Source organism: Molothrus ater, chromosome 4, assembly GCF_012460135.2.
Source record: "Molothrus ater isolate BHLD 08-10-18 breed brown headed cowbird chromosome 4, BPBGC_Mater_1.1, whole genome shotgun sequence".
In the NCBI taxonomy this organism is placed as follows: Eukaryota; Metazoa; Chordata; class Aves; order Passeriformes; family Icteridae; genus Molothrus; species Molothrus ater.
The window spans coordinates 60,420,258-60,444,052 of NC_050481.2; the positions used below are offsets into that span (position 1 = coordinate 60,420,258).

At 38.6% G+C, this 23,795-nt stretch overlaps 1 protein-coding gene across 13 annotated transcripts in view; it reads right to left on the bottom strand.

Moving 5' to 3' along the window:
* The window catches only part of JAKMIP1 (janus kinase and microtubule interacting protein 1), a 228,491-nt gene that overhangs the window by 73,719 nt on the left and 130,977 nt on the right, over nt 1-23,795 (bottom strand). For 5 of the 13 annotated variants that reach the window (XM_054514755.1, XM_054514754.1, XM_054514753.1 and 2 more), the window contains exons 1-5: nt 10,881-12,850; nt 8,095-8,277; nt 6,657-6,795; nt 4,429-5,135; nt 546-660 (exon numbers count right to left, since the gene is read on the bottom strand). In XM_054514755.1, coding sequence (XP_054370730.1) covers nt 546-660; nt 4,429-4,881 — 568 coding nt within the window. In that variant the 5' untranslated portion in view covers nt 4,882-5,135; nt 6,657-6,795; nt 8,095-8,277; nt 10,881-12,850. Of the gene's footprint in view, nt 1-545; nt 661-4,428; nt 5,136-6,656; nt 6,796-8,094; nt 8,278-10,852; nt 12,893-15,295; nt 15,372-18,069; nt 18,136-23,795 lie in introns of those variants that run through there. The other 8 variants (XM_054514757.1, XM_054514760.1, XM_054514756.1 and 5 more) reach the window with 5 other exon arrangements.

A 23,795-nucleotide genomic window follows, 5' to 3' on the forward strand; every position in this document is an offset into this window, starting at 1 on the left:
CATAAATATCGAGGCCTAAACCAAGGTGTATTTGGGGTTCACGGTTTCCAGTTCCCAAAGCATTTAGAAATGGAAAATACATTTCATTACAGTGGGCAGGTAAAAACTTAGGGATTAAATTTACAGGTTAAAATTACTCAGTGCAGGTCTGCATTTACATACACTAAAATTTGCTATAAAATTCCCATTAATTTATGTTGGAAGAATTTACCTGATATAATCTGCCAAGAAAAGAGCTTTCATGTTGTTTGGTCTGAAGAGCAAATCTGTCTGCTGCATGGCATTCCCAAATACTATACTTCATCCAGAACATACAAAGTACCCCCTCACCTCTGTAGTTTCTTGAAAGTTCTAGGATTTCTTGTGAAAGCTCATATCTGAATAGTGGTAAACAGTTATCATTTCATCTTCCCCAGATACAGTTTACAGATTAGGAGGATTTTCAAAAGGTTTACACCTTTTAAGTCATACACACACCATGAATGAAATCATCTTCACTTTATTGGCATGGAAATGAAAGGAATAAGTCAGATTTCTTTGCATACCAGACTCTTTATCATGTAGCAGCACAACTGGAGTTTGAGTAGCTCTGCTTCTGAGTGAATCCAAGACTGCCCTCCATTTTGGATTCTGAACTTCATCCTGAATTAGATCTCCATTCTTAATAGGAAAGGGGTGGAGAAGGAAAAAACCCACAGGTTATATATATATATATATATACAGGTGTTTGTGATATGAAAAACAGGCAAATAAATTTCCTTTGCTATTTTACATTCAAAAGACCCATTATTTCATTAGAACTGCTATTGTTTCATACAATTTTCTTATTTCAACATTTTCCAGTAAATAATTTTTTTTAACAATTCACAACATTTCCAGCTGTAACCATAAACTTTCCTTTAGTTTTCCCTTCATACTTTACAAAGCATTAAGGAAGAAAATCTGAGTCACAAGCACATAATATGTCAGATCACAGGTGAAACAGTGGCTAAATTATATGGTCATCAACAAAGATGAAAGACAGTCCAATCAAGTAGGGAATAAGACTAATAGTTCAGTGCCCAGCTACAAAGACAATTGTTCCTAGGTTGGAAGAACTCCAAGTGGAATAACCATTCTGAACAAAATTTTGTTTTTCCATTGATAATTTAATTGCATATTTCATATTCTGTTTTTGACATTTATGTTGAGTCCCTGATTGAATTTGAAAATTTTGACACTTCCTGATGCAAAGCAGATATCCCTATTGCTTGATAACAGCAGGTCACATTTCACATGCACTGTGCTCATTTTCAGTAAACAGAAGAATCAGATTTGACTGTCTCAACAAAAACACATCATTGAGACAGCAACCAAAACAGCTACACCACAGAAACCAAGACAACACAGGCACTTTTGTCTTCCTGCAGTGCTCTGCATCAAAAGCCAGAAGAAAATAAATCTGATCACTTTGCGCTGAGCCACAATTTTAAAATTACATATGCATGGAAAGACAATGACTTCTAAGTCTTCAGTTCCTAGTGAGTCAGAAAAGGCTGCTGATTTTCCACAGGACCACCAGTGAGAATAATTTTTATTTCAACCCAAGTCAGCTGCCTCATTGTTGTGCTCTATCAAAAGATCTTGACTGGGAGGCACTTAAGTGGAAACCACAACACTTCCAAGATTTCTTCCCTTATTTTCTCAGTAATATCAACTAATAGAATAGAAACTAATAAACTAATAGTTTGGGTTGAAAGGTATCTTAAAGGTCATCTAGCTTCAACCACCCTGCCATGAGCAGGGACACCTTCCACCAGACCGGGTTGCTCAGGCCCCATCCAGCCTGGTCTTGAACACTCCCAGGGGCAGGGCATCCAAAACCTCTCTGTGCAACCTGTTTGAAACTAATGCCAATTCCCTGAAACACAATCATTCATTTCCTGCACCTTTTAATTTATTTCTTTACAGATATCAACTCTTGATTTAAATGTGGGTACTGTGAAAAGAAAGTTACACAAAATGATGAATAAGACACAAGGCTCGGGTGGCAAAACATCACACTGAGAAATCAAGACCTCAGCTGTCATGTGGAAGCTGCAGAAAGATTCATTGCTTGGTTTTTCCATACTTTTCCCTCACCTTCAACAGACCCCCCTAATGCTCACATGTAGAAACTGATAAGTCAACACACAGCCACAAGCTGCTTTTTTTGGTGTATGTTCATTTCTCATTCAGGCATGTACTGCAACTGGAATACTGCAGACAGGATGCTGAGTTTGGAAATTCAAGTTTTCCACAAGATTTATTTGGAGACTACACTTCACCATGAGATGCAGTTCACCTCTTGGTGCTAAATCTAACTCGATCTTGTATTGCACACAATTTCTCAGTCTTATAGGTGTTGATGGAGTATGATGAGATCAAATAGGATTTTTCTTGTAACTGTTTTGGCTTAAATACTACAAGATCAAGGTGCTGAGACTGAGAAATTCTATTTTAATACATGCTGGTAAAACTCCAGATAAGGGGGGAAAACCCTTTTCAGTTTTACAGAAAAAACACCAGATGTCTCCCTCCTCCTTTTATCATAGAAACTGATTTTTTTCCCCTGCTATATCAAGTCATTTTCTACTAGAAAAATGCAAGTGTACTTGCAGTACCAAAATAGGAGGAAGAGACAATCAGAAATGCAGAAGGCACAGGATTTAATGCTGCTGATTCTATACACAGTATTTAAAGAACACTATCCACTCTGCAGCAGAGTAAAGTAAAATTAGGGCCTGTTCATTTAGACCAAAGACTGGGTAACTGAGACTCTAGTCTCCTATGACACCAGAAATGTAAGTTAATACTTCAAAAACAAATGGTCAGAAAGCTTCTTGTAGAGGAAAAAATAGGCTTTTATTAGAGTACAAAATAGAAAGAAGACTTTTCTTCAAGACTGTTTCTTGAAGACTTCTGGATTGGTCTCAGGCAATTATTCAATTGTGTATCTTGCTTTCCCATCTTTAAATAGCTCTTTTTTTTTCTCCTTTTCTCAATTTTATCAAACCAATAGTAATTCTTCACTACTTCTCTGGCTCTGAAAGGCCTCACTCCTCTTGACTTTAGCTGTGCAGTACCTCATAGTGCATTTGTCTGTTATACCTGTTTACAACTCAGTGCAAGTCCCTCAAGAAGGATCTTAAAATATTTTCAAATGATATTCTTCGTTCCCAAGGAAAAGTGAATACAACAGTTAAAGTGATTATAGATAGCAATGGTTCATGGTAAGCAGCTGGTCTTTCTGCCACCTTGGGGCAGCTCCAGAGACATGTGGGGTGAGCTGCAGCTCTGAGCTCTCCTCAGAGGTCACGACGTGCTGCTGGTTACTGCAGGATGATCTCACCACTCTCTCACAGAGACCTCGTGGAGCTCACTGCTTTGGGATCTAGAATCACTGATGGCATAAAATCACCAGGCCTGCAAAAGTGCATTCCACTACCAGGTTAAAGAAAAAGGTCTATATTTCCTCTAGCTTTATGGATACAAGATCCTCTCTAGCTTCTCCCAGTTCTGGAAGTACTCACAGTCTGACTGACCTCCAATATGAAAGGGTTTTGTTCATGCCCATTGCCTCTTGGTTAGCTGCAGTTAAAATCAGGAGAGTTCTTGGGATATCAGGTCACAATCTGAATGAGTGTGAGGCATAGCTGATCTCACTTTATTTAAAGTCTCAATAAAAATACCCTGCACCTCAGTGCATGAAGAATAAAACTTTGTTTGAGTCCACACTGTGAAAATAATTGTTCCTTGTCAGCAAAATGAATTGGCAGAAGCTGAATGCCATATTACAGCATGAGCAGAGCTTTCCCATGCAATGCTGGGGTGAAATGCTCAAAGCAAACAAGTCCCATTCAGTGTATTCAGGGCATATCACAATGCTGCAGAGCCACAAACCACAGACTGGCTCAGCTCATTTGTCATGAATGCTGCCTCCATCTTCCCTTGTTTACCATCATCCAGAAAATCTCAGAGACAACATTTATTGTCAAGAGTGTTTTTTGCTCCAGCATTTGGGCATGAATAACATGCAAAAACTCATCCAACCATTTGTGTCCTCCTCCACTGAGGGGTGTCCACAAGGCAGGTCTCAGAAGTTCTGGGCGCTGCTTTTAGTGCCAATCTCATTCAGATTGAGACCTTTTGCTGTGAGCACATCACTTCAAAGGTTAAGGAAAAAAGGTTTGTTGAGGGTCCTCAATGTGCACAAAAAAAAGCTCTGATGCAATCTACAGGGTGTGAAAGAGACAGTGGAAAGAACTAATGAATAAACAATAATAAAAAAAAAAAATCAGGCAGGATACAGCCTCACACTTGCATCTTGATTGTACCTCTAATGACAGGTGTAATCCAGGGGTGATACAAAGATAAAAACTAATTACATTTTGCATTATTTTTACTTACCAGTTGACTCACCAGATTAACACTGTTGTCCCCATCCACCAATCTTGTAAGTTCTGAGTAATTTTCTTTCTTCTCTTTCAACTTCATAGTACCTTCATCTTTTAAAGTTCTATTTTCATCTAAAAGCTCTTCCAACTTTTCCTGTAGCTTGATTACAGATAATTTTAAACTATAGACATGATGGTGAGATTCTTCCAATTTTGTTCTGAGAAAGTCTTCAGTGTTCTGAGAGCACTGCAGTTCAGTCAGCAGGTCTGCCTGTTCTCTTCTAGTGTTCTCTTCTTTTTCCCTCAAGAACTTCAGGTTTTGCTGAAATGCCTTAAGGTGGCTTTTCAAATCATGCTCCACATTTTCAATACAAGTCTTCCATTCCATTTCTTCCCTTCCAGGGTCTTTACAGCCCTGAGTCGCACTGCACACTGACTGCAGCTTCTGCCGGAGGTGCTGCACCATTCCCTCTTCTAACTTGGATGTCAAAAGAGCAATATGGGCATTAAGATCTAGGACTTGCTTTTCCAGCCTAGACACCTCATCCTGAAGGTGACAGTCCCTTTTCTCAGGACTGCTGTCTGTTGTCTCTGCCTTCGTTTGTAGTGCTCAAAATATTCTGACTGGCTTTTTATTTCATCCTCTTTTGTCTTCAGCTGCTCCTGAAGCCAATGCAATTTTTCCTTGTGCTTCTTCTCTGACTTCTTTTGGCTTCCAACCTATCATTTCAGTAAGGAATACAGTTAACAACTGTTAATAACTGTTCACTTATAATTTTTCTTAATTTAGTGATAATTCTGCCCTTGTTTTCTGAAAGCTCATGAATGACACAAGTAGAATTTTTTTAAAGCAAGTAAAATGCTGGATTTAGAGCAAAAATAACCTGCTTTGTAATTTCAGCCATCACCAAACATCTCAGCCATCACCAAACATCACCAAAACATCTCAGTGGGAACCAAATAAAACAAACTCATCCACATCTGCTCCTACATGATATAAAGGAATCTTTTAAACACATTTTTGAATGTTCTAAAGTACATATTAAACCAAATTAAACCTTAGAACTGTAATTCAAATATCCAGCTCTGATTTATAGAGTAAGAGATCCTTAACACTGACAGTACTGTAGCACTGGGGTGTTACAGGCAGAGGAGCTGTGGTGCTGTTTTAGAAAACAGGACACACCCTTTCCAGAGCCCAGGATTTTTCCCATTGCTCTTCACTACACCTGTCATCTGTCAGCTCCTCTTATAAGACTGCTGAAAAAGGGGAAAGGAACAGATGCCTTTTGAAACACTTTGAGAAAGACTTTGGCATTTTCCTTTGCACTACAGTGTGTTTGAACACAGAGACTTGGAGGTGAAAGATGCCAGTGAAAGGCAGGAGAGGCTTTCATGAGTCCAGTACTGCCCTTGCTTTGAGCAGAGTAAAAGCCACCAGAATCACAGGACATTGCAGCAACTTTGAAGCAAGACTGAAGGCACAGAGACATGAAGGAATGACTTTGGTTTTTTCAAGGACTTCTTTAGATCAGTCATTTTGATCGTCAGTACTTTCCTAGGACTGGTCAGAAGGAACACTAGGCTGAAAAGTCAGGTAGATGTGGGCCAATATTTTGTTTTGTTAACTCTTGATGGGAATATATATCTAAGCTTCCCGAGTTTTGAAAAATAGTTTTCACTTTTAATTACAAAAGCAGAGACTATTCCTCATTCTTGTGAATCTTGCCACACAATACCTGTTAGAGTATTCAACTTTGACCTAAAATGCTGAGAAAAAGTAAGGATATCTTATGATAAACAGAATTGAAAGACATTGTTGCATTGAAGCCTGTTCCTGAAAACCTTTCATTCTTTCTCCATTTTCATGGATCCATCAAATGAGCAAACTAGGTAAAAATGCCTGTTGTATGGGGCTAGAAAGATAAAAGTCTGACCTAAGAAGGAGTACACTGAGCAGGTCCTAGGGAGAAAGTAAGAAGGGGGAGCATAAATTTAATCAAGGGCCTGAATGAGAGAATTAACAGCAGTGCTATCAAAAACAACAGAGAAATAGAAAGCTGGGAGGCAAAAAAAAAAAAAAATCCAAAAATTCTTCTGATTTCTCTTTGGTTGTAGCAAAAGAGAAAGGCTGAGACCATTTATTGCTTTAAAACAGAGGTCACTGGAGATGAGCTTGACTTATAAATTAGTACCTCAAAGAGGAAATAAACTAGGTCATTTGAAACAACATCCCCTCACCAAGTGGATCAGGTCCTCCTGAATGCTTTGCAGTTTCCCTTTAATGCGCAGATTGGCATTTTCAACCCGGTCCAGCTTCACACAAAGTTGATCAATCCTCACAAGAAGTGTTTTGTGTGACAGCTCCAGCTCTTTCATCCTGTGATAACAAGAATGAACATTTTTGCTAAGTAAATACCACAGCACAGTTCCAGATGGATAAGCAGTCACAAGCAATAAATCAATTTATCTTTTTTTTTTTTTGTATTTGTCTCCCAAAAACAAAATAGTAACAAATTTTTGATCACTAATATAACAAATATAACAAATTGTTAATTCCTAACAAGTCTGCTGGGGTTTGCACATTATACTGGAGAGTGTCAAAACTGTTAAAGAATACCTTTCTGCTGACTTAATAAGAATACCATAAGCAAACACATGTACAAGATTTTTGATCAATGGAGTTTACCATGCTATATGAAATAACAACTCACCATAAAGACAACCACAACACTTCAGTCTCTGCATGTGCCTGATCATAGGATTATGGCAGGTTCACAGTCAGTGAAATTCAATTTTTATGACAGTAAATGCTTCCCATCAAAATTAACATTACGGGCAACCTACAAGTACCTCTGTTTTAGGGGTTGAATTGAAAATATCTTACTTGTAACAGGCCTTCAGTGGGTACTAAACCTACAGTGCATAATTGTATTGACTTTGTCCACAAAGATGGATTTTGACAAAATACAGGTTTGCTTTGCCTGTTGCTAGTCAAATGGTATGAAGTGTGATATAAAAATAATTTTTAAAAGATTATTATTTTGGAAAAAATCCCATTATTAAACTATTTCTGACAAAATTCCTTGATTGATTCAAAGCAATTAAAAATTATACAAATAAATGTTTTAATGTAATTTATATTTCCTATTCTTTTTAACTTTTCTATTCTTTAGAACAGTGCTGACTATCAAAACCTTATTATTCTAGTCAAATGTATAATTAATGCATAATGGCACCTTCATCTACTGTAAATGGTTAGCATTGACACACTAAATTAGATGAAGCTTTCTGAAAAAAGGAACTTTTTTTACAACACGAAATTCCAAATTAAATCTTATTTTAAAAGGAAAGGAATATACTTGACAAACAGAATTTGCATCATATGAATATTTAGGAATGAAACATCCTGAGAAAGCCGCCTGGTTATTTGTAACAATATGCTAGACCATGCTGTAAATCTTACTTAAATAATAATTCTTAAAAAATTATTATTGCATTTCTATTCTGACAGATATACGATATACACATGAATCTTCTCCAACACTCTAAAACCACAGAAAGTCTTTCTTTTTTCTGGTTCTGCATGTATCATTTGACAACCAGTACACAGGGCAAAGTGAAGAGTACATTTGTCACATAACAATAAATTTTAATGCAAACCCCCCCTTTCATTTACCTATTTCTCAGGATGGAATTTGACTCCACGCAGTCCTCTAGAACACCTTTCAGTTTTTCCCTTGACTTTTCCAGCTCTTTTATTCTGAGAGTCAAATTCTCTTCTCCAGCACTGTTTACTTTTTCCTCAGGTGTGCCTGCATCTTCTAATTCCTGGAAAACCCAGGAAGTAGCAATTTTAACACTGAAATTCAGGAGAGCAAATTCTTCATTACTGGGCATCCTAATACAGTAACAAAATTCTTGTTCTCTTCCAGATGAAGGATCCATGATGAAAAAGAGCCCAAATTAGGTTCTCAATGTACTACAGTCTAAGCATGCAGTAACAGAGTCTAAGCCTCTGATGATCAAATGAACAGTCCTTCTTGATTCTGAACACATTTATTATTTATGAGAAAGTCTCATTTCATTAGCCCCATTAGCATGTGTGAAGGGAGTTGTCATTCACAACAAGAGATCCCCATAAAAGATTCAGTTAGACTAATTAATAAAGGAATTAGTCATCAAAGTTTTGAAAAGAGAATAATTTTCTACTAAACATGGGAGTTCATAAAACTGAGTGTGTTTACTTTGGATAAATATATTACACTATTATTGTTTCAAGACAGAAGACTAAAAAAGGATATTTCCTATTCAAAAGGCATTCTATAACTATTTCAGAGAAATGGTTTATTTAATTGATGTTTTGGATTTCTGCATACAGTATTTTATTTGTATTTACTTCACTTCTGACAGGTCATGAAACCATAGCTGAAAGAAATTTTCAAATTTGGGCTTGACAAGGCAAGCTAAGGTTGGTTCTTTTCTTCTGCCTCTTTTAGTCACAGATCTAAAAATTCTTCAGAAACTCACTTCAGTAAGTTTAGTCTTAGAACTGTGTCCTGGTTTCTGCTGGGACAGAGATAATTTTCTCCTTAGAAGCTGGCACAGTGCTGTGTTTTGGATTTGGGATGAGAATAATGCTGATCACACTCTGATGTTTTGGCTGCTGCTCAGCAGTGCTCACCCTGTGTCAAGGACTCTTCAGCGGCTCCTGTCTGCCAGTGAGGAGCTGCACCAGGAGCTGGGGGGGAGCACAGCTGGGACAGCTGGTCCAAACTGTCCAAAGGGATATTCCACACCACAGAGCTTCATGCTCACTATACAAACTGAGGGGAATTACCCAGGAAGGGACTGATTGCTGTCCAGGAACTGGGAGGCCATTGGTCAGCAGGTGGTGGGAAACCGTAGTGCAAAGCACACTTGCTTGTCTTGAGTCCTGTTAAATTCTTCCTCTTTCTCCTTATAATTAATATTATTAGCATAATATTATTATAGTAATATTTTTTCTCAGTTATTAAATTGTTTCTCAACCCAAGAGATCTACCTTTTCTTTCTGATTCTCCTCCCCACCAGTGGAGGGAGGGTGTGGAGGGACCAAGGCTGCACGGTGCTGGCTGTCAGCTGGGTTCAACCTCAACCAGCTGGCACCTGTGAAATGATTAAATGATTTTTCTACATTTGTGTTACTATGGAATTGGATCTGTTACTGGAATTCAACCAGAGTTTGGATTTATTACCAAGGAAATAATGCAATTACTGTTGGTTTTTTGGGTTTTTTTGGCAGACAAATGCTGAATCTACAGTGCAAATAAGAAGATAAAAATAACTTTTTTATATTGATGAGTAGAAAATGGCACAAAATCAGTGCAAAAGAATAAGAAACCCAGTTCTCTTATCACCTCATGTTTTGATGTTTTGTTATGTGCTATTCACACAAAGTTACATAGAGTTACTTTGGTCAATTGTATGAACTCACTGGCCTTGTGTCAGCTGCAAAAGGACATAGAACTGAAATAATTCAGGCACCCCTCAGCCTCTTAAGAAGACATGATATTTAAAAGCTTCAGCTATGGATAGACATCAAAGAATAAATCCGTGTGGACAATAAAGTTCACACCTCTTTGTGATAGCAAGTCCCATCTCTTCCCAGAGACCATGCACCCCTGAGACATGTTAACATAATTACAGCTCTCCTCTGGATGGTATCATTTCCCAAATTGAACAGTATCTTCAATTTAGAGTTCCTTGAGACACCAGTATTTTGTTTTTACTTGTTATTTGTAAATTGAATAGACACCCTTTCTGTGACACTGGTTATATCTGAACAGCACTGCAAAAGGCACATATAATAACACTGAACATTGTTACTTTTCTCATTAATAATTTACAGTGGAAGCCAAATTAATATCATTTGCAACTCTAGCATGAAACCAGAAAAGCTGTTACAAGTGACACAAGCAATGAGAAACTTACAGTTTCCTTCTTCACTTATACAGCTGGGACAGATGATTTGAAAGCTGTGTCGCAAAAAGGGAAAAGTGTATGGACTGAATCACAGAATAATAGAATCACTAAGGTTGGAAAAGATCTCTAGCAGCACCAAGACCAACCACTAGCCCAGCAGTGCCAAGTCCAGCATTAAACCATGTCCCTAATGCCACATTTCCAGGGAGGGTGATTCTACCAGCTCTCTGGACAGCCTACTCCAAAGCCTGAACACCCTGTTAACACACTGTACCCATGCTCAGCTCTACAGCAAATACCAATATACAACAGATAGTAAGACTGTAATGCTCAGTTTTCCCAAAGTACAAATCCTGCTAGCTCCGTGCAGAAAAAACCATCATAAATGCAATGGAAAATGTCAATTTTCAATCAGCCAGTTTTCTTGAGAAAACTGTCACATGTAAATGACAATGTAATGAAAAAACACATACCAAAGTAAGGAAATGAAACTGCCCATACCTTCTCTGCCTTGTAAGAAGACCCTCTCCTGTCCGTGCAGTGCGCTTTCCGTGGCAGCCACGTGCTCTGACCATCTCATGTTTGTGCTTGCAGCTCCTTATTCAAAACAGTGATGAGCAAACCTGTGTCTATGAGAAGTGTTTCTTTGCCAAGAGAATCCTTGTTCCTTCACTGGCACCAGGTTTGATTATCTAAACTCTGTTGTGGTCCTTTGCTTTTGAGTCATTCCAGGACTCTCTCTTGCAGTGAAGGCCTTATTTTCCCACATTCTGTAATCACACTGCTAAAAGCCATAACTAAAACATGAAAAATTTCTATTTGAAAATATATTCCCTAAATGCTTGTTCCTTTTGAACACTATATTGTGAGCAACACATTCTTTAGGGGATTGAGACTCCAGAGTTTTGCATGATCCTTGTTTCCAAGGTAAATTGTGCTTTCTACCAGGGTTGTTCTGACCCTGACATCAGCCACAATTTGCTGCATGTGACTGAATTAATCTTGTGGAGTGTCTCAGCTCCTTCTGTAGGTAAATGCTCTTGTCCAGTGATTCTTTGTGCAGAGTACTTCTCTTCAGAGCCTGATAATTATCTGAGAAAACAGGCTGCTTCTGAGGCTGATTCCAGCACCTTCAACAGCTTCCTCTGTCCTTCCCTAGTTGCTCATTGCCTTATGTTATTTTTGTCAATCATAATTTCCACTTCATGTGATGTGTTATTGTAACCAGCTACTTCATGTTGGAGGTCAGTGTGTTCATGGGAGTAGATTTGTTTCACAAATATGATTTTCAAGAAAACGTGATGGAGGATAAAATTATCATCTAATATTGTGCTCTTAATATTTGCATCTTGCCTCAACATTTCAGAAATAATTAAAATTATCTATTTATTCATATTGCCTTTACAGTTCTGAAGCATTTATTTGCTTTTCCTTCTTTGAAAGAGTAATATTTTTTCATTTTCTAACCATTCTCTTAAAAAGGTCTTTGCAACTTCCTTTTTTCCCAGTGTGTGCTTCACCCCAAATTTTTCTTGCAGTTCAGGTGGTCAATGACTGGTTATCTACCTCTGCTGGTTGAGGTTGTGCCACTTTTGCTAATGATGATGTTTTTTCATTTCACCTGAGAGGACACCATGATTTCCAAATATTCACATTCAACTGTTTCTCTGCTTATCACATTTTATCTACATGACCATTTCTCCAAGTCCTTCTTTCTTCTTGAGGAGATCACTGAGCACAGCACATCATGCATTCTCTTTTCCTGACCTCTCAGGCCACCATGGAATCTGTCATTTTCCCAGTGCTGTCTTTACAAGACATTGCCTTTCTTTCCAATAAACATTCAAAGAACTGTATTTCCCACACAGTTCTCACCCACTTAAAAGTTTTCATACTTCACTCTTCCATCTTGCCTTTCTCCAAAACCCTTCCTTTCTGCATCTGTGGATTTCCAACTTAGGAGTTTAATATGAATTTGACCACTGCAGGGTTGTAAATCTTTATTTGTTTCCAACGTTGAACAGTTTGCTTCCTTTCAGCTATTTACTATAGACAACTTATTGTCAAACACTTAGCTTTTTTAATATAGATATTAAAAAGGAGATCCTGTGTTTCTTGGGTGAAATGCAAACCACATTTGTTGAAAGCATGCAGTATGGAGACAAAGATCTCAGTACTGTAAGAAAACCATTTGGTAGATAAGAGTTCACATAGCAGCCAGTAATTGCACTTGTATTTTTTCTGCTGTTTGGTTGGTGGGAGAGTGTAAGTCCTGTTTGTAATTTTTTTCAGTGTTTATGATGTGCTGGTCTTTATTTGATTGTGAAACCATTCCAGCTTGAAGCCATATCTTTTAAAAAGTCTCTAATTTTAAGTTCAATTATTTTGCAGCTTCAAGTATTATGCAAACTGATTTATGAAAAAAAATGCACCAATTTAAAGCTGCTCGATAAATATTTTCCGTGTTTTTGCATGTGGACTCAGCTTTTCACTCCATAGCTTCTTTTAATAGCCTGTAAACAGAAAACAAAAATAACAAAGAAAAGAAAAAGTCTGCTAAGCTTTTGATAAAAAGCATTACTTTAGAAATATGTGTTGGTATCAACCCTAAATTCACAGACAGATCAATACCTTTCTGAATGTTTTATATTACCTTCAGAATAACTAGAACCAAAATTACTATCAGTAAATCACCTGGTTTGCCTTGAAATAATTAACACTGTTGAAAAGTCCAACTATAATTAAGTCTCTTAAAATTGGCTTTTCTGTGTTAGATTACCCAGAGACAGAATCACCTCTGGCAAGATGAATTAAAGAACATTGCCCTTCAAACCAGCACCACAGTGTGATGTGCACTCCTAGAAATGTCAAAAGCTGAGTAGTTATGTGGCTGCATAGTCATTATCTCTGTGTTATCTCCTCAAAATGCCTGTCACCAAGCTTGAATTTAATTATTTAAGTGCTTATTGTTGACAGGAAGAGTAGTACATTATATCAGCACAATGTATTTTTTGAAGACTATAAAAATTTTCAATTTATTTTATTTTTTTTTCTCTTTTAATCTAAGGGGAACCCAGAATACTATCAGGTAATATCAGCATGGAAACCTATAAATCCCTTGAATGCATAGTATGTCAAAATGTTTTAAATGGAATTTTAAAAATGCTGGTGATTTCAATGTTTATTGAATGTTTATAAAGTATCTCTAGACTTGGCCAGTGGATCTTTCAACATATTTAAAAGGATATACATTCATCCAGCTGTTAGCACCTCTAACTGGGACTGGTATAAAAAACCTGGAGCACGTTCCAAAGGCAATAGTTTGGTGACTCTTTTAACATTACTCTTTCAAACTTATGTTAACCAAAATAGCATCTGTTTTATCCAAAAATTCACTTCAAAATGTGGAAAGGTGAACAGTTTATGACAAGGCTTCATCTTTCTTAAAACACCTTTCTATAAGCACATGCTCAATTTTTTACAAAATAAACAAAATTTCAAAAGCAATCCTGAAAATACTGAAAAAAATTGTTCAATTTCAACTACTTTTCAACTTCTAACAATCAAAAGAAAGCTCCTGCACTTTTAAGAAAACAATGATACCTGAGAATTACATTCATGTATTTGTTACCATCTTATTGAAAAATTGAAAAATAAAAAGCATATGCAGCAATGCTTGCAATGAAAGCCCAGAGCAAGTTCAAAAGAGCATCAAGAGAAAGATGATAATTGAATATATTGGACCTGAATAAACCCTAGAAAAAGCCCATAATAATACAGGTCTGATTTCTCAAAAGTATTTGAGATCTGGGCAGTAGAAAATATTGTTTCATTCTAACAATATTGTTTCATGCTCATAATAGGGGCTTAGGGTAACAATTGTCATCATTCTTTTTCATCATACAGTACTAACAGCAGCTTCAAAGATGTTGATTAAACTCCCACCATAAGGAGATTCCTTGAAGAAAATTCACAACAGATTACAAAGAAGAAAAAAGCTTAGAAATTTTGTAAAGGTAAAAGCATTGTGTATTATCAGGTTAAAAACAAACAAAAGCCCCACAACTGTAACAATACAAATACTGTATAATATTCAATAGCTTTAAAGCATAGTTTAATCATCAGTTGGGCTGCTGAGTTACCATCCTTCCTGAAAGGCAGCGTGGAACTTGCACTGCTCCAGGGAACAGGACTGGGACTGATTTTCTAAACTGCATTTCCCTCTTGCTCTCTGTGAAGGGTGAGCACTGGTGCTATGGCTCCTGCCACAGCTGAAGAAATTCACTTCCTTTAGCACTGAGCTGAAAGGACCAGGACACTGGGAAAGGACAGTGAGAGTGATGGCAATGTCTCAAGGGAGAGGCACAGAGGATTTTTATCCTCACCCTTTCCATGTTGTGTCATTCACATTGCAACCCTCAAATCGCCTGATAAAAGGCAAAATTTGTTATTATTTCCTAAGTTATTTCATGGCCTCAAGGATCTGGAGGAAGTGAAATCAACTCCTTATTTTGTATGGGTGGTTATGCTCACAGGGCTTCTTAGAAAGCAAAACTTGAGCCAAGTGATTCTTTGCCTCCTCTCCATCCAGCATAACAGAAGGCAGGAATCTACAGCAATTACTGAACTTTGAGACAAAATTTACCTGCTCTGCAAGAATGGAAAGCACTCACTGCAGCTATGGCACTCAGTATCTTTGAATAAAAAAATCATTGCTCATTGAAAACCCAATCACTTTCTGCAGGAATCTAGGGAGGAAAGTATCCAAGCTGGACTTTCTAGATGGCTCTTCCTCTCTGTGCAGGTAAAATCAGTATGCCCTTCCTCATGGTTTCAGGATCATACAAATAATCCCCTAAACATGGCAAAATCTAGGAGTCAAAAACTGAGTACAAAGAAATATAAAGAATACCAACCACACGTCTCGGCTCAGTTGTGTCATCAAGGCCACAGAATGAATGCTAGTGAAAAAAACAAAAAAAGGAACAAAAACTATAACATAAGATCAAAAGAAAATGAGGAAAAAAGAAAAGAAAGAAGATGTAAGATATGTAATATGAAATCCAGTGACATTACAGCAGTTAGTCTTACATCAATAATTGAGTTGATCTGAAAGAAAGACACAGTATACCAATCTTACTCTAAAAAGCAGTAAAGAAATCAATATTTGAGGGCACTTTTACAATGGCAAAATCTGTGGATTTTTTAACTTCATATATATTAGGCTTGGTTTTGTGATTCACTTAAAGAAGTACTTATAATTACACACACTAAAGCTTTCCTGAATCAAGGCTTAACAAGCCAGGGGCACAACCTAAATGCAACAGAAACAGCAGAGAATCAGCTTTGAGAAGAGCACAGCGTGTTTAAACAGCATTTGTTCCTACTATATCAACCCACAGATTAATATGGAGATTTTATATCATTCTTCTGTACAGCCCCTAGAAACAGGACAGTTTGCTGAAGAATCTATAAGGCAGAAATACTGTAATATTTATGTTCTGATTTGACAGTATTTTACACAAACCTTAAAAATTGAATCCACTCCTAAAGGAAAATGAACAGTCAGACACAGTAAGTGGTGCATTGCCCTTAGCTACCACCAGCTATAAATGCTATAAATGCTGCTGTTCCTTCAAAAGCATAAGACTTCTCTTCACAAGAAATTATTGTGCTCAGCATCAGTAGCATGGAGGTGTCAGTCTGCACCCTTTAACGCATTAAACCTTTAGAAGAACAATGAGGTAAAATGATACCATCCATTGCTTCCCTGACAACTCAATCTTCCTTTGGGCCATCAGAATGGGATTTAATCCCAGGGAAAAAATAATTCAAATGTAATAGGGATAGAAGGAAGCCATCACATCCAGAAGCTGAAGGTCAACAGAAAGAGATGAAGCTTTTTTGAAGTCTCTTGCTAATGTAACATTAAAGCAAAGAGGATGTTAATCATTTTAACTCATTACCAGCTTTCTGCTAAGCTTGTGATTAAGCTCTTTCTTTTCCAGTGCTTTTCCACATCCATCCGGCTGATGAACCAGCAGAGATAATGCTATTTTCCATTTCCAAAATTATCAGTCTGGCTAATCCTATACCTGCTCTGTAAACTCTAATGGCAATGCCTTAAAGGCCTACATTTTGGCAAGAGCAACATCTAGAGATGTTTATTTTTTAGAACAGGTGGATAAACAGTAATATTTGAAATAATTAATATGTACAAATACTGTCTAACTCTCAACATTTCTCTGCTTTGAGGAGGTAAGTGCAGCACCTTAGACATCACTGGCTGCTAGGCAGGAACAGCTTCAGGTACAGACATGGTCTGGGGCAGAAGAGGGCAAAGGCAGCAGAAGGGCCCTTGTAAGGGTGAAAAGAGCCCTTTTAAGGGTGAATAGTGCCCGTGTTTCTCTGCCAGTGCCAACATGGAGCACTGCCCTCCCAATGGATGCAGACAGAGCAGCCCCAGCCACATCATTGTGGGGGTGACATAAAGCAGTAATGAGCCACAGCAGCAGACAGCCCAGCTTCTGCAGGCTCTTCTCCTGCTCTTCCACAAACCCGGATGGGCATTACGGTCTGAAAAGTGCAGGAAAAGTACAGCAGAGGGGAGACAGCTACTGTGGGAGCAGAAGGGGCCGAGGAGGGTGCTGAGGGAATTGGAATAGTTGCTGGAAGTGCAACTGGGAGGACTGCCACATCCTGGAAGCAGATGAAGGGATGCTGAGATCAGAGAAGGGTGAGGAAGAAACTTTTCCACGCCCAGTGAGCTGCTCCCTGAATCCTCCCTCTGTTCTGCCAACCCCACTCACCCCTTTCAACTCCCTCCAAAGTTCTGCAAAAGATTTCCTTTTGCCCTTTTAGCCATTCTTATACCAAGAGAAAAAAACAATGACTGAGAACTCCACTAAGGTCTCCATTCAGCCCAGCAGTAGGTTTATGCAGGATTGCATGCCCATAAATGCTGAAGAAAATGAACCTGGACATGACTCTTGTTGGCATCTAGGCACTGGTTCAGCAAAGGTAACATAACTAAAACACTCTGCTGGGGCTAGAGAAAAACCCATTGTCAGTCCATGCTTTGCAGAGCAGCCTAAACTCCACAGGCCTGGGAAAAACCTGAGCCCACATTCCATGAACCTTGTGCCATCCCTAGTTTGGGAACCACAGTGACACAAATTAATTTGCTGTCTGAAGCCTTGATCAGAGCTTCTTCTTAAAAAAAAAAATCAGATCCATTATATCAATCTTCTTCTATATTAAAACAAGAAATGTTCCTTAATTGTAGTTTTTAGCAGGCATTTCCCTAATTTTGTTTTATTTTTCAGTACTTGAAAGTTTTGCAAAGCAATGCTGTCCAAAGAATAGGGCTGAGCTAACCAATTTTTTCAGAGACAAATCTTTTTTCCTTTTTGTTCTAAACTGCAGCAAATCCTCCTTCTACTAGTCTAGAGTCTCCTCAGACTTCTTGATTCCTTCCTGTAATTGACAGAAATCCTGGATAGGAAATAATTTTGAGCAGATTAGGGACAGAGCTGCATTTCATGACGCAATGACTCAAACACAAATTTTTATCTCATCTTAAAATAGATTTTGTGATATTAGATTAAGTACTATTAACATCAGTGCAACAGAGAAAACCAATTTTCTGTGCAAAAAAAAATCATTTGGTACTGCTCAGACATAAATTTACCTTTTCCTCAATTTCTTTGAGTTGCCTCTTTTGAACTTCTATTTTATCTTCTAGATCTCGAATTCGCTGGAACAGAAAAAGCAAAAGAGACATTATTATACCTAATTTGAAAAGCATGTGAATAAAAAAGATGAGAAATAGGTTAAAAATAAAGAGAACAAATGCCCATTATTAATGTAAAACTTCCTTTACAGCTATATTAGGCATTTCCATGGCAGAATTTTCCACGTTTCCATGAAACCATGGCAATTCAACCAAGCTGCATGTTCAGAATGTCATGTTTATACCAGGAAGTCTACTCACCACCACTCATTAATCACAATTTTCACATATACACACAGACAATTCCATTTTGCATCAAAATTCTTTTTTTGTCCAACTGCCAGTTTTTCTGCTTACCTAGACAGTCAGCAGATTACACTACCACATTTCCTTTTAACCCTTAATTTTCTTTTCCTTTAAAACATAACCATGCTTCTAGCATAGTCAGGCTATACCAGAGAAAAGAGAATGCATAGATTTTCAGTTTATCAAAAAGACACCATCCAGAGACTCAGCTCTGTCCTATTACCAGTCACCTCCCACCACAGCCAGATGAAATGTTTCCTTCACTGTAGCTCCCCATATTTTTTAAGGATTTTTCTCGTTCAGTTTCACAAAGATTCTTCAAAAACATGACTGCTGCTGGGTCCACATATCTTATTCTTTTCTGTATCACATATCTCCTTTTTTCCTTTCTGTAAGTCACACTTCTTATTCTTTATTTTTCTTTTGATGTTGGGGGTCTTATACCAATTTAGGCATGTTTGATTACACTTTCAGTACAATGTACTTGTTACAGATAAAGTAGGTTATAAATAATTTTTTCTCTAGGCAGACACCTGAAATCTTCTACTAACAGTCACTGGTGATCAAGAAACAACTTCATACAATAAGGGTTTTTTTTGGGGATTAGCTACCCAATCTCAGCTGGGCCTACAACAGCTAGGGGTGTTAACAGTTCCTGAACTTGGAAAGACAAATTATCATCTCCTCTAACATGGGTGGCATAGGTGAGTACAATTAATGCAGCTGCTGCTGCCTCACTCCCAAATTATTTTATGACTCTCAAAATGATGTGAACAACAGTACCTCTTTCAAAACAACATCCAGTCTTTACTAAAAAACCTGAGTGTATCAGCTGCTGCTGGTAGTTGTTACCTGCATTCAGCTCTAAGAGCTCAACCAGGGTAAATGCTCCACACTCATTATTGCCCAGGACAGCTGCAGCAAGGCAGCAGCTGGGCCAGTGACCAGACTGCTTTGGAGAAACACAAAGTTTGGCCTGAAAATCACAAATCTAACCTGGATCTATTCCAAAAACGAGGTACACACAACCCTGCAGTTCACTTTTCCTAGGGCATGCTCCTCCACAAAAATATTGAAGACAAGCCATGAGCAAAAAAGCTTTGTTATCATTGCTCCTGCTTCAAAATGGAAGATTTAACTTAAAGCCTGTTTTGAATATTATACATACACTGTAAATCAATCAAAATCTACACTATATCATACTGCAGTGCTCAAAGATTTCCCCAGATAATGCACAAACCAGCATGAGCCAGATTACCCTCAGGTGACATAAGAGAATGCACCTTTGCTGACAATCACAAATGCCCCAAGCACAGCTTTATTAATTTCACTTTTCCTCTATTCCATTTAAATTGATTTACAGCTCATCTACACCCTGTTCAAGGCAAGCCTATCTCCCAAGTGATCATCTTCATACACTGCATGTAGCAGGAATGTTACAATCACTGAGAAAAACCAGGCAGTTGGAATCAGCCCCAACATCTCTAGTCCATCAGGTTAGACTGCTGTTTCTCTCCAACTCATTACAGTTATGCTGATTCCTGCTTCTAACCACATCCCAGACCTGACTGACAGAATTCAATTCTCTGGGGGTTGTGCTCTGATGCTCTCAGATAAAATTTGACCATTGTGAGATAAGTGGAGAGAAGCAATTTTTTAAAATATCTTTTCCATCTTCAAGATTTATCATGTAAAGATATTTTTCAATAACTCCTGAGACTCTGCCTTTAGAAAAAAAAAAGAACATAAAGAACATAAAAATAAAATATAAAAAAGAATTTAAAGCCACCGAACATCTGGTGGCTTTCTCACCTCAGGGTTTAGAGCAAGTGTTCCTCTCTAAAAGAACAAGTTAATTAGGATAAGATGGCATTTTTAGGATTTGGGAATTCTGTTAATCAAGTAAAAATTGAGATGTTATTACTCCCTCATGAATTTTTCATCTTTTCAAGATTATAGCTATCCAGCTATTTTCTCCAACCATTCAGAACAGTTCTAAAAAAAGGGCTGAGGCTTCCATTTTCCAATTCCTTCCCATAATAACTGTTAAATTTTGGGAGATGAAAGATAAGAGAACAGTTTTAAAGTGCAGAAACAGATAATTTCTTAAAAATCACTTAAAATGCAAAGACAACCTACCAGCTGAAAGGAATACACAAAGGATTGAATCTCTTAGCATTGAAAATCTACAAAAAAACCCTCAAAACAACTAGATTGGTAACAGTAAGGCAGATTGTGTTGGTTTTGGCTGGGGTAGAGGTAACTTTCTTCACAGTAGCTGGTATGGGGCTATGTTTTGGACTTGTGCTGAACACAAGGTTGATAACATAGAGATGTTTTTGTTATTGCTGAGCAGAGCTTACACAGAGCCAAGGTCTTCTCTGCTTTTCACACCCCACTCTGGCAGGGGAGTTGGAGGTGAATGGGAGGCTGGGAGGAGACACAGCCAGGACAGGTGACCCAAACTGACCAAAGGGGTGTTCCAAATGATGTGACATCATGCTCAGTACATAAAGTGGGAGGAAGAAGGTGGAAAGAGGGGAACATTTGGAATGGTGGTGTATGTTGGCTCCAGTCCCTGTTACATGTGATGGCCCTTGCTCCTCTCGAGATGGCTGAACACCTGCCTGCTCATGGGAAATGGTGAATTAATGTCTTCTTTTGTTTGGCTTCTCTTCACAGCTTTTGCTTTCCCTATCAAACTGTCTTTATCTCAACCCATGAGTTTTCTAGTTTACTCCTCCAATTCCTTCCTGATCCTGCTGGGGAGGGAGTGAGCGAGTGAGTGAGTGAGTGAGTGAGTGAGTGAGTGAGTGAGTGGCTGTGTGAAGCTTGGCTGCCAGAGGGGGCGAAAGCACAGGAGCTCTCTTTGGTGCCCAGTGCTCTGTTTGGTGCCCAGTGTGGGGCTGAAGGGTTTGGGATAACAACAGGTTCAACTGGGATGCACTAGATTGAATTTACAGCTCTCAGTGCTGTTCAGCCAGGGATCAGCAGGCTCCTGCTCTGCCCTGGGCTTGATTACCTGATTGTGTGTTAGAATCTACAGCTCAGTGGTGGCCACTTTGTGCTTTTCCTGCCTGCTGCAGTGCTGTACTGCTTATCACCTCACTGAATTGTGCCTGGGAATGTTCTGATAGCAGCCATGGTGCAGGGCCTGGGCTGGCAGGTGCCAAGGGCACTGCTGCTGCCCTGCACAGGGTGGGCACAGCCAGCAGGGCAGACACTGATGTGTATAAATGTGTGCTCAGAGCTGCTCCAGATTGGTGCTGAAGGCAGGTGATTGTTTAAACAGCTTGTATTCCTCTCATGTGAGTGCAAATCACAGGGACAGAATACTTTTGCTGCCAATGAGTAAAATTTTGTAACTGACTTCTTTGCTGCAGAAATGAAAGAGTCCAAATCTAGACAGGCCAAAATTTGGTTTAAAACACAACCTTGGGCTGGAATTGTTCATCAGGTATCAAAGCCTGGGGTTGTTTGCTCCTAGCTGTTTCCTTGCTTTCCCCTGGAGGATTATCCAGGAGGATAAAGTGGGTGTAGCTATTCCCATGAATATCTTCTGATTGCTCAGGGACAGACCTGGCAAAAAACCAGCATAGTTCAGCTATTTATATATAGTGAAAAAATATGATTTAATTGCTTCTTTCCATTTGACTTTAGAGAAAGCCTTAGTATTTACCACATAAAATTAATTTTCTCTTATTGTACCTATCTGCATTTACTGCATTATCTTAATCACAAAGACAACAATTTACAAAATACAACTTTAGAAAATACATGTAAGATAAATCATCATAGCTGTAACAAAAAAGCATCTTCTAGAAGTAGCAAGACACGTTCATCAGTCAAAGGCTATATATAATTACACAAAAGTTAGAGATACCAATTGAGACCAAGGCAGGACTGTCTGAGATTCAATATAAGCCTTTACACCTTTCTGTTCCTTTAATTTGCAAGAATTACCAATCAAGAAGCTGTGGACTCACTCTCAGATTCCAGCACTTGATTAAATGCTTTCAGTATATTCTGATTTGTTTATGTTTGCAAAAGTGTGACTATGACAACAAATCATGCAGAACTATTTCATTGTTATCCTGAAATTCTACATACTTTTATGCTTCGGGGTATAAATTGATGATCATTAAGTTGAGCTGTTCCTGCTATGTGGTATAGAGTGGTAACAATTGAGCTATAAAAGATGCATTCAGTTCTACCCATGACATGGCTTGCATGAACCTTGCAAATCCAATATATTTTCAACAGTACAAAAAAAGTGTGAGGAAGCAACAAAATTGATTCTATTTTGCTCTCAAAACTTTGATAAGCCTCAGCTGAAAAGAAAGCCACAGGCTGTTCTTCTCTTTATTTCATTTTTTAAAAAGAGAGGGATAGGAATTAATGATAGGCAGCCTGAGTCCAGCAGAGTGTTTGTGTTTCCTTTGGAGTGCCTGGCTTGGTCACAGTCAGAGTGAGGATTAGGGACAATGCAGAGCAGTGCTCTGCTGGGTTCTAGCAATCCCTGTGTTCCTGCAGTTAATAGCTGCCCCTCAGTCACAGGAGTGCACCTTTTTTGGGACTTACAGGATTCATGAGAATAACCCTGTGTAGTCAAATCATACAATGGAGTTACTGTAGGCAAACAAAGAGCCATAGTCAGGCAAAAACAGGGCAATGGGAGTGCAGCCATGGAAGAGAGGAGAGTAAACATAAGGGACGGACTCCTAACACTGCCCACCTTGCCTGCATTCAAAACCAAAGTGACAAAATAATGAATACTTGTTTCTCATTGATTTTATTACAGTAGCAAATAAAATCTCATCACAAAAGTCCTGGATAATAGATGGTGCCTTTGCAAAAGCTCCCTGCATGGAGCTTCCCTGAGTTTTGAAAGAGGGTTGGACCAGCCCCTATTTCAGCATGGCAGGCACCTGCTTGATAAATCAATCATTCCTCCACTAGCAGTGAGCTTGCTGCCTCTTCTGAGCGAGTGCTCCCAGGCAGGCACGGGGCAGCCAGGGCTGAGCACTCCCTGTGCAGAGCTAGCAGCAGATGGCTCTGCTGGCCAGGCTATGCTCAGCAGAGCTGCAGCTCTGCCAGCAGCGGGGCTCAGCTCACACAGCCACTCCACTGCCAGACAGCCACAGAAAAAAAGATGCTCAAGGTGCCTTACTTATTATTTAGTTGCAATTCGAACAGACTTCTAAGTTCCATATAAAACTCTTCTTCATAGTCATTACACATGCAGCACAGGTATAAAGGTAGGAGGCACAGAGGTAACAGCCTAAAAATGCTGACAATTAGGTAAGGGAAAGCACACCCAGAAGGATCAGGCAGCTGAGGTACACATTTCCAATGGAAGCCTGCAATGCCAAGACAGG